Source organism: Tigriopus californicus, chromosome 5 (assembly GCF_007210705.1).
Source record: "Tigriopus californicus strain San Diego chromosome 5, Tcal_SD_v2.1, whole genome shotgun sequence".
NCBI classification, from domain to species: Eukaryota; Metazoa; Arthropoda; class Copepoda; order Harpacticoida; family Harpacticidae; genus Tigriopus; species Tigriopus californicus.
The window spans coordinates 10,321,632-10,332,691 of NC_081444.1; the positions used below are offsets into that span (position 1 = coordinate 10,321,632).

Consider the following 11,060-nt stretch of genomic DNA (forward strand, 5'->3'; position numbering starts at 1 on the left):
TCTATATCATTGCACGTGCGGGCCTCTCGTATTCATAATCCTAGTGGTAAATGCAGTGGATAAAAACCAGTGGATAATAGGCTAGTTCGAACAATGAAGTCCACTTCTCTTCTTTCTCGAGCTCCTTCATTGTTTGATTTGCTTCCCTCTATATTCGTAGGGAATACGTAGGCCTTGTTGATCCGGTTGCATCTTTCAAGTCAGACTTTGACAAATTTTTAGATAGCATTCCAGATTAACCCTACATTCAAGGACTAGCTCGGTCTGTCAACTCAAATTCGTTGGTAGACCAAATATCATATAAAGATTGAAAGGTAATAAATAGACAAACTATAACCTTTCATTTTAATAGTACTGGGGATTACATTCCCTGTAGCGGTTAGAAAAGCCCGTGAAAAAACAAACCAAAATAATAAAAATAAAATATAAAAAAATCGGTACAGTCAACCACTCAGAACAGGGCTAGGATATATTTCACAATCGGTAATTCTAAATCATAATCCGGATCACATTCAAATTGTTACGCTATTGGTGGACCACAAGGGCGAAAAATGTGAGAGAAAGCCACTCAGTTAAGTGCCGAGACAACACATTTGCAAAATAACTTTAAAGGTAATGCCCAAAGGAAAAGAACAAGCATTTCTTTTCATTTAATTACGACAAACAATCCACAGTCCTGGGCGAAAAAGAGCCACCAGGAGAAGTAGTGCTGATATGGGTGGGAGTATTTTGGGTTTGGGAAATTCTTGTAGAAGAACCCAGTCCAAAAACATTGTTGGTTGTTTGCTCATCTTCTTGATTGGCCATTTCCACAGCATACTTGTAAGTCAAATTTCGAGATGCAGAATGGCTGAAGCAATCCTAGAGAAACAGAAAGATCGCTTTTGTAGAGGACCGCATGAACCATGAGGGTAGAGATTGTGTATAAAGTTTAAATGCGCTTGAACGAACAAACACTTCCTGAATCGATTATCATTTAATCTCGAAGAGTACCTTTGCCGATGACTGTCTCGTCACTGGAATATGTCATGAGTATACCCTTTTTCATGTCGAGTAGAAATCCTATTGAAAAATTCAATTGACCGATTTTCTTGTCCATGCTCTGAGACCTGCTATTTAAAGGCGGATTAAGTGGCTCGATGGTAAACAGCAATATTTCAGTTTGGTATCAAGGATTTACGAGATTGTAGTGGTCGACCATACATCAAGTTTCATGGGCATTCCCAATCCCAATCTACCAAACTTACTATCAATCAATTAATGTTCAAATTCTATCAAATTTAGGTATTCAGGCAAATCCAGTGCAAAACGACCTATTTCCAAAGGCTACGCAAAGCCAGTCATAACATAGACCAAATTGTACCGATGGGTATCGAACTAGAAAATCAAATCAGCTTGAAGAACCTTTGGTAGGGCTCCCAATTCAAACGAAATAGGGTTCAGAAATGAAGACCCGCGATCAGGAACAAATTTTAACGCAGTCCTGGTTCTGAGACCTAGAAAAGCAGGGTCATGTTTTGGCAGTTTTGATATTGCTTATGTGCCCTCTTACGTTCGTAATGGGAGCTGTAAGCGAGGTCCTTGAAGCTAAAAAGCTGACATTCAGGCTCAAAATATATCACGTCCAAACAGGCTGGACAGGTAGCATTTTTCGATGCTAATTTTCGAAAGTTAGCATTATTTCAAGGCCGCTAGCATTGGAACTTTTTTACTAGCATCGGTCAGGTTTTTAGTATTAAATGGCCTTATTTGCATGGTCCAAGACTTGTGAAATCTTGTCTTGCATTTTAGCGTTTTCCTTGCATTATTTCACTGAAAACATGCCCAAAAGGAAGAAAGAAAAAAATGAATGAATTCACACAGGTACTAAACTTGGAGGTTCTAACAATGTGAAAATTCTTTGGATCCATTTAAAATTTCACGAAATTGATAAGCTCTAGCCACAAAGAAATTTCCACACTAAGCAAGCAAATTGGTTTATTCTAGTTGCTTCTCAATTTAAAGGGAGATTTAGCCAAATTTCTGTTTATACCCAGACTTTTTGGACATAAAATGATTGTTTACTCTTGTGGGTTGACTAACATAAATCGAGAAATTGATTAAAATGTTCAGTGCGTGTATAAGGGCCAAGTCGCAATCTTTAAGTAATATTGAGTTTGGGTTAATTTCCTGTATTCTAGAAGTAAACATAGTATTTTGGTTATTTCATTGTATTCTGAAAAGTACTTTCCACACGCACAGTTGAGGTAAACCAAAATCACAAGTTTCTATAATAGTAAAAAATCAAAATAGGAGAGACACCCAACAGTGGTAAAAATTGTTGGGCAGCTCTTGTTAACTCCGCTATGAAGTATGATGAACGCTACAAAAATAAGTCACCTTATTTTTATGATGTAATCTCACTCAAGAAGCATTTATTTTTGACGATAATGACAATTTTTGATTGTGTTAAAAAACTTGTTCAAATCCTGAAAAAATTTTTTTTTTTGCTCAAAGAAAGCTTTCATCACTTTTCGTTGTCCCTTTCAAAGTCAGGGTTTAAAATTTGTCAATTTCTTTTCAAATATCATGAACACAACTGAAATCACTTATGACCACCATAAAGAATTCGCTTTCCTTAAACAAGTCGCATTATTCTAGAATTTTCGAATTACAATTAGCCTTTTTTAGCATCGATTTTGCACGAGCTGCCATCGCCGGCTGAAAAAAAACCTGGCCAGCCTGCAACAAAATATATTTTCGATAGGAAATGAGTGTGGTGTCCGTATCACTTAGGTTTCTAGTTTTTGTGTGTGGATGACGTCATAAATTCTTTGAGAGATGTCGGTCGGGAAGGAGAATCAAAACGAGGAGCTCTCTCATAACGCAAACTACGTCCTCTCCTTAAATGTATGCAACATTTTCTACGTTTTATCCTGTTTCAGTAAAAAATCGTTTCATACAAACCAACTTGGTTGCAGTCCAACCGTGTAAAAATAATGAAACCGAAACTCAACTATGCTTTGACTCAAATTGTTCAAAATTAGAAGTTGTTGAAGGAAGCTGAACATTTTGATTCGGATCAAATTGAATCAGCTGGATTTGAGTTGTTACCTCAGATTTGCTGCGGGAGTGCTTAACATTTATTCAATATCGCATACCGTAGGCTTTATAATTGGTCCGTTTCATAATCAACTTCCACTTTCCGTTGGACAATAGTTGCGGAATAACTTCTATACGCCGTGCGTAAATTTAACTCAAGGACTACCTCTAAAGAATCCAGCAGCTCGACTAACTTTTAAGCTTCTCAATATAGTGTTTTTGCCAAAGCTATGAGCTTTAAAAATGAGTCTCTACCCAAGTCTTTCGCACATCCGAACCGTTAAACTACTTCAGTTCTCCTTGACTTGAAAATTGGTTCATTATCCTGAGTCTAGTAATGAAGTTATTGCTTACCTTAAAACCCTCTCGAAAGAGGCGGAGTCTCTCACAGGGAAAGAGTGATGTCCTTTCTCCGCCTTCACAACCTAACCATAGGACAAGAGCCTCCGGTCGTATTCGTCCTCCAGGAATGAGCGAACGCAAATATATGTTGACGACCTATGTGTATGTTCATGCAAAGGTGAAATGTTTAAACCCCAACATGATTTGTTAATATCGTACGTCAAATAAGACCCTACCTTTCCAGGCCACCAAGGATGATTGGGAATCTTCCCCCAAATGAGAGTGCCAACATGCATGGTGGTACCGTTTTCCATTTCAGCCGAATCCACAGTTTGACCACCAATATCGGCCGCATCGGTTTCAACAAACGGGGGAAAACTCCCCCAAATGCGAACTTGATCGGAACTAATAACCTCGTCGTCAACAAAAATGTTGTGGCCCGAGGTCAACCCAGAAGAGGTAGCCACCACTTCATTCTCTACCTTGACATTCGAAGACAACAGAGCGTCATCGGGTTTCTTTTTTTTATGTTTTTTGCGCTTATGTTTGATTTTTCTAGCCCCAATGGCTTCGCTTTCAGGCGAATTCTGGGGGAGTGACACTGAATACGCTGGTGACTTGGAATGAGCGGGCGAATAAGATGCATAAGCTGGACTGTATCCGTATCTACCCGGGGAAAATCCACCCGGATGAGCGAATGGCGATACCATCCGTACGGGTGAAGGGATGGGAGAGCGGCCCCCTCGATAAGCAGGCGATCTGCCGGCTAAGTAAGAGCCAGGGGATGCACTGCCGTACTGAGCACGCCTTTGAGCTTCTTTACGAGCCCTTTTCAGTGCCTTCTTAGCGGCTTTTTTGGAGGCATCCTTTGATTTTTTAGCGATCATTTGGGCGTTTTCCTCGTTTTCATCAGTATCACTTTGACTAGGGGTCGAGGTTCCGGCTTGAAGTTGGCTAGCCGGTATCTTGAGTACGGTTTCTTTGCCGCGACTACCATAGAAAATCTTCAGTAATTTGGCGCCCTGACCGGATGTCTCCGGCTTCCCACTGGCATACGCGGACACGCTAGAATTTTCATTCTTCACCAAAGAGATGCCCGCCGTTTTCTGTTCAGAGAGAGCGACAGAACTCGTCTTGCTGGCATCTTTTTTGGACGACTTTGTTTGAACTTGAACATCTTCAAATACCGTCTCATCCCACAAGTCTTCCATAGACCCAACGGCACAACGCTTGCGACGTAATGTTCGTCCACTCACCGGGTTTCCAAAGGAATCACCACCCTCTTTAACATTAGCCTGGCTGGGTCCTAACACTGGCGGTGAATTCACAATAGGTGAAATGGCCGCCATCGGCTGAGCATTGCCGGATAATTTGATTTTCAAGGGTTTGGCCATGGTGGATGACGATGCTGGCTGGGTCAGCCATCCGGCTGAATTGGGTGCCTTGTTATCTTGTCTTTTCAGCATCATGGCTTTTTGAACGGGAAGGGTGTCCAAAACGGGTGATTCTTCGCCAGAATGGTCGTCATAACCGTCACTGCTTCGATCAGACAACCGGTCGATATCGCTTTGATTCAACCGCTTCAATCGCGGAACTAGCGTATTATTCGGACTAATTTTTAGCTTTTTCAACGAGCCCGTGGACGGCCCGGCGGCATTTCTAGCCGCCTTAGCTATAGAGGGACGTCGCCCCGGATGACCCGCCCCGGAATCTAATCGGCTCTGACAATGGTTGAGCGTTTTCCGTTGGGCCTTGTGTTGAACGTTCTCGCCTCTTTCATTGCACACATTCTTGCACTTGTTACACAGAACTTGCCGGGCTCGGAGTCGCACGCCCAATTTCTTCCCACCCGCCCCACTTCCCCCCGATTTGGACCCGGTTCGGGATTCCAGAGCGGCGGCGTTGGGCTGGTCACGGGCCGCTTGGAAATAGGTGTGTCGGTGGGCGAGACTCGGATAATGATCCAGCAAATAATCCCGGGGATTATCGGCCGCCAATTTAAGGGCAAAATCTTCGGCACTCAAGGGCCCCAACGCAGCCACGCCCCTGTAAGCCAAGCCCCCAACGGGTCCAGGTTAGTTGCATCTCATGGGTGTTGAATCCAACAAGTATAGACAGACTTACGTGTCTGGCGGCTGTTGAGCGGGAATCCGAAGCAAAGCGCCCTGATAGAAACCCGGGCTGCCGTCCTTGAGCGGGCACTCCACGGACACGATCAAGACCTCGGGCAGAGCCGTGACCACTTGACCCGAGACTTGGTGGGGAGGCCAGGCCGAGTGGCCCGGGGCCATCACGAGCAATGATCACGGGGTCCAGCCGCCCCTCACTTGCGGCACGCCAATCTTAAGAATGGAACCCTCTCTCTCTATAGTCAATTTGATTCTTGCTCATCCCGTCATTAGACGTGCACTCCTGCCGTGCACGCCTGCATCCATCTATCTGTGCGTGTCCAGCCATCCATCATCCACCCAGGCAGTGCCTCCACCGACACGGCGGGAAAAAGCGCCAAAACGTAGTGGGAAAAGATGAGCGGTCAAGAACTGCAAGATTTGAGAAATGGTGATTTTATCAAATATACCCCATTTTAGGTTTGATTTCGTACCATAGTAGGTAAGGAGATAGGCTGTGCTTGGTCAAGTCTTACTTATCAATCAGTTTTGTTAAAGAGTTTTCAAACACTTACGCCTAAATTCTAGAAGCTCAGATTCTGTTTCTGCTTTCAAGATTAGCACAAAGATGCATATCATCTTGATACTTGATGTGATAGGATGAAATGGTTGCACTCTTAAATAAATTATAAGATAAACGGTTGAAAAATTAAATCAATTTGTAGCGCAGTTGTCAAAAACTTCTGCAATTTCAATAAATTCGCGAAGCAACTTCACATTTTTTCGCAGAAACTAAGCTAAAAAGCGCGAAATTCTCGTGAAAGCGCAAGATATGGAGGCTCTGCGCTCATGGGAAAAGAATAAATCGAGTAGTGTCGTTCAACATAGATTTTCTAATAAGGATCAAGGAACCAAGAAAGAATCGGGTACAGGTTCCAATCAATCATAGCACTCTCTCATGAACTAGTGTATAAAGTGAGGACATTAATATTGAAGCCTGGACTTTGTTAAATGTTGAGGCTTCACCCGCCGTAAAGTACCATGAAACCTCTACAGCGCGTAATATAGTTCATTCGGTCATGTTGTGGAAGCACTGAACTGAAGTCTTGATTACTTACTCAATCTGCCTTATCAAAACTGGTAGCCTCTGCCTGGCCATGGCCAGGCCATGGCCAGGCCCGCCTCGTTTGCAAAAATCATTGGAAAAGGATAATGTGGTTGAGCGACAAAGACAAATTACCAGTAGGTTGACAATTACAAACCAGGATACCCGGCGTCCTATAACATCTAAAAATGGTGTATTTGGGAAGATAGATAATTCTTAATAATAAAGCCTCGTAGAAAATGGGGATGTTGAAACCCAGCAACGCAATAAAAATTGATTGGCCTAACGGCTAACACTGCACTACTGATGAGTACAAACAAGGAAGACCAAATTTCAAAGGGATTCAAACAAACAAAAACAAGCAAATCATTTCAAAGAAGCAAATAAAAAGCAAACAAACCCTAAATGGGAACTGGAGAAAGAGCTAAAAATGTGGAGTGCTTATTTGACTGACGCACTGAGCAATATTATCCTTTCTAACATACAAACAGTTTGTTACATTACATCCTGGCTCAGAAAGTGATTCAGATCGATTTTGTTCTTAACTTCTTGTCTCATGTACTCCAACAGCATTCACCCCGTATTTCTCTTGACAAAGGACACTTTGAAATTAGGTGAAAATCGCTAATGGCTACTCAGTTCCAAATTCCTGTCTCTAATTTGTTGTAGGAAGATGTAATTAGGTTGTTGTAAAATATTAAAGAGTTTTGGAAATCAAATATTTTTGACAGTCTCCTTGGTTAGTTTCACATCTTATTCCCTTATCTTTTGACACCACAATTTGTTGGATTAGTGCCACCATACTTTGCGTCCATGGTTTTACTTGAGTTGTTGGAGTGTTTGATGCAAAGACTTCCACTTTCTAGAGCTGAAGTATAAAGTGGCAGAAACCAAAAAATATGTAAAAGTAGTTGACCCCAAATGTTTCATAAGTATGGCACTCACACTTGTGAAAAAATTTCTTGTACATTTCTTTATGTTTGACCATTTGGTAACACTGAATCAGATATCCCTTTATCACAATTTCCTGAAATCAACAAGACTCTGGGTTGGCCATTGTTAGTGCAAAAATGTGTGCTTGGAATTAACAACCTTTCTTTCCTCATGACCCTCTTCTATTGTGTTCCTGTTAACCGACACCTCAAAACCTCTCAATAAAAAAGACTCAACAACGATAGACAAAAAGGAGAAGGTGCTCAAAATTTGTTAAGCCTTTTGAAAAAGAATTGATCAAGATCAGCGACCAACATCTTGATTTATAGTGTAAGAATAAGCGTCCGACATTCTCACAAACACACACCCATCATCCTCAATAACAACAAAACTAGCTGACCAATCCGGACCCGTCCCCATACACTCCGTTTACCCTTTTGGCTACAAATGATTGACACTGGGTCAAGAAATCATGAAAAAAGATAAGCAGATAGTGCCCATGCTCAGTTTGACTGTAATGAGATACTCGAGACGTGTAGTGTTGTGAAAAGCAAACCAAACACTGAAAAGACATTATGGAACTTTGTGAAAGAGTCAATTCAAAGTGGTATTGTGACTGGTTTTTTATCAACACTAGATATAAAGAGACAAGTCAAACCAACCACCCTTAATTATTGAACACTGGCTTGTTAGTGCCACTGTAATGGTTGCAGGAAGTTCACGTGTACGTTACCCCGTTGATCTTGGTTTCATAGCTTTGATCTTAGGTCAAAGGACCAAGGACGATCATGCATTCAAGCAAAGCATCAGACCACTTCACCAAGGCGATTGAAGACAAATTTGCAAATTGATCAGGCTCTGTTTTACCCAAAATGACATATCACAAACATTAAAATGTGTCCATATATTAATGCAAATTGCGTTTAGTTTTGCCCAAAGCACTGAAAAAATGAAAATAAATCCAGCCACATATGTATAAATAGAGGTGGCAAGAAAATATGTTTCTAACATAGGTTCCGGCTATTTTTGGGTTGTGTCACACTGCATCAGAGGAACTTTGATTGTTTTCACAGCATGACCATCAACCAAAAAGAGGACTGCACATTAGAAAAGAGGCAACCAGAGTCTTGCCATTAACCATTAGATGGCTTATTCTCACAAACATGTTATTGGAATTGAAAATTTTAGACTACATCAAACAAAATGGGCCTTGGTTTCATAACATAGTATGAAGAAATAGAATATAGGTGCTTATTATCCTGGGCACCTTTGAAAATTGGATTTGTTGCCTTCTTGCAACCAACAATATCTCTCATGGCCACCTTCAAGCAGGCTTGAAAAGGTTCACATTGTCTTTTCATTAACACACTGTCATCAATTTTATTGATTGTGGTCACCTTTGGTACAACTTCAGCCCCACATTTAGAACAGGAAATGGGAAGGAAATTTAAGGAAGAAATGGATTATTTTTCATGCAACCTCTTATTCTCTTCTTTTGTTTCTCTGCACCTTTTATTTCTGATGGTAAGAAAGGGTGACTGACAATCATTAAAATAAAAGAAATTCACGCATGAAATCCAGAGCAATACTTTGCCTAAGGAAAAAGATCAAAATGAGCACTTTTGTGTTGCTTTAGCATCTAGTTTTATCCTATTCTGTGATTCTTGTATCTTGTACTTTGTTTTTTTGAGGCAACACTTATCTACTCTGTTTATGAATTTCAGACACCCTTGAATTTCATTGCATTCTTCAAGTAGGTACTTTCATTAGAGTGCATAAACCCCTTAGTCACTCCAACAGCATTAAGTTTGTTAAAGGGTGAAATGAAGCATGAAATTGATTTGAATCAGTTTTTGAGCTATGTTCCATTGTAATAACTAATTTTCTAGCCCAAAAAATAATCAGACTACACAAGTACCAGTCAAATAAAACCTCTAGAGCTTGAACTCTTTCTTTGACCTCCATTTCTAATTTCTTTGCTTTTTTTGCCTCTTTGAAAATATTTGCTTGGCTTTTACTTGTTTGAATTCATTTGAAATTTGGGTTTCTTTGTTTGGTCCCATCACTACCAACTACGATAGAAGTTGATTGACGGGAATTGTTCATACAAACTGGCTGCCATGGCAATTCAGTTGCACCAGTTTTCCCCTTCACAAGCTTGATATCCACTTGCAAGCCAATTTTAGCACTTCCAGAGGGACCAAGTCTGCTGGTAGGTTGTAAATATGATGATATCAAGGCGTCTATGCATGGAGTCCGTCAGGACTGAAGATGACTTTTTTTGTCCAGTTTTATCTCCTTTCCCTTTTTAAGCTATTTTTCCACTTTAAGCAATTTCCCGATTGTCGACTATTTCTTACTCTCGTTTTAATTTTTTTTTAGTACAAATTCCCGCTTTGTGGTTTTCAGCTCTTTTATAATTTCTTTGTTTTTTAGTCTTCTTAGCCTTTACTATCCCTTACAAGTACTGAGGTTCCTAGTACTATTCAAGCGAACAAAAATGATTCATCAAATTTATACCACCTGAACTTTACACTATATTTTGGTCTACCAACAAATTTAAATATCAAATTCAACTTCCGGTTTTGTAGTTAGTAAAGTCTGCAAAAAAACAGGTGTTACAGTTGGGTCTGATCTAACCAAAAGCTGAAATCATCTAAAGAAAAAACTGCTCTAAAATGACCCTAGGCTTCAGAAGTGAAACAATTGTATCCCATTACATTGCCAGAAGTAAATCTTATTTTTTTGCAATTGAAATGGATTGACTAAATGCATTTCCTTGTATATACAGTTATGTGGTAAGCATTTTGCATTGGAAAACATGCAACAAAGAGGCTAAACACAACCTCTATGCCATCGTAACAACTTTTTTTCTAGGTTTGTATTTTTATTTGTTTTCATACAATTTCCACATTGCTTCCAATTTTCACAACTTTTTCGACATTTGTGCAACATTTTTTCGAAATTTTCAACGTCTTTTCAGATTAAGGTATTATAAAATCCCCCAAATCACTACCTCACTCCGCGCGACAAGAGATAATGGTTTACAATTAGTGCTATGGTTTGGAAGGGCAGGAGTTGCAGAATTATATATTCTTTTTTATTATTCTATTATTTATTACGCCGTTTCTAGAGAGACTTATGCTCTGAGGTTTTACAAGGAAATGAAAAGACGAGGAAGGACAAGAACTCACAAATCCGGCGATAATGTGCTTTAATTATGTGGTTGTATCAAATTAATTTAACCTTAAAAATATCTTTCTGACCCCTACTTATGACAAAAGGGATGAATCAACCATAATGGGTCAAGCAGGGCCAGGTTTTCAATACCTCTAAGAAGGCAAGAGATAATTTCTCGCTTTCATAGGGAAGCTTTTTTGAAGTCATATCCCTGGCGGAGAAGTACCGGAGATCCCATCGGATTTTTTTTCTGACTTTTACCTTGATACTCCCTTGTTTAAGGATAATGGGATGGTTGCCATAGGTTGTAA

General features: G+C 40.2%; 1 protein-coding gene across 1 annotated transcript; it reads right to left on the minus strand.

Annotated features, from left to right (window-relative positions):
- Positions 1–438: 438 nt before the first annotated feature.
- On the minus strand, positions 439–5,786 carry LOC131880568 (uncharacterized; the record flags this gene model as incomplete). Its single annotated transcript, XM_059227235.1, is given in 4 exon segments — positions 439–861; positions 3,436–3,579; positions 3,660–5,469; positions 5,548–5,786. Coding segments are annotated over 4 exon segments (2,328 nt in total). The 3' UTR covers positions 439–654.
- Positions 5,787–11,060: the final 5,274 nt, after the last annotated feature.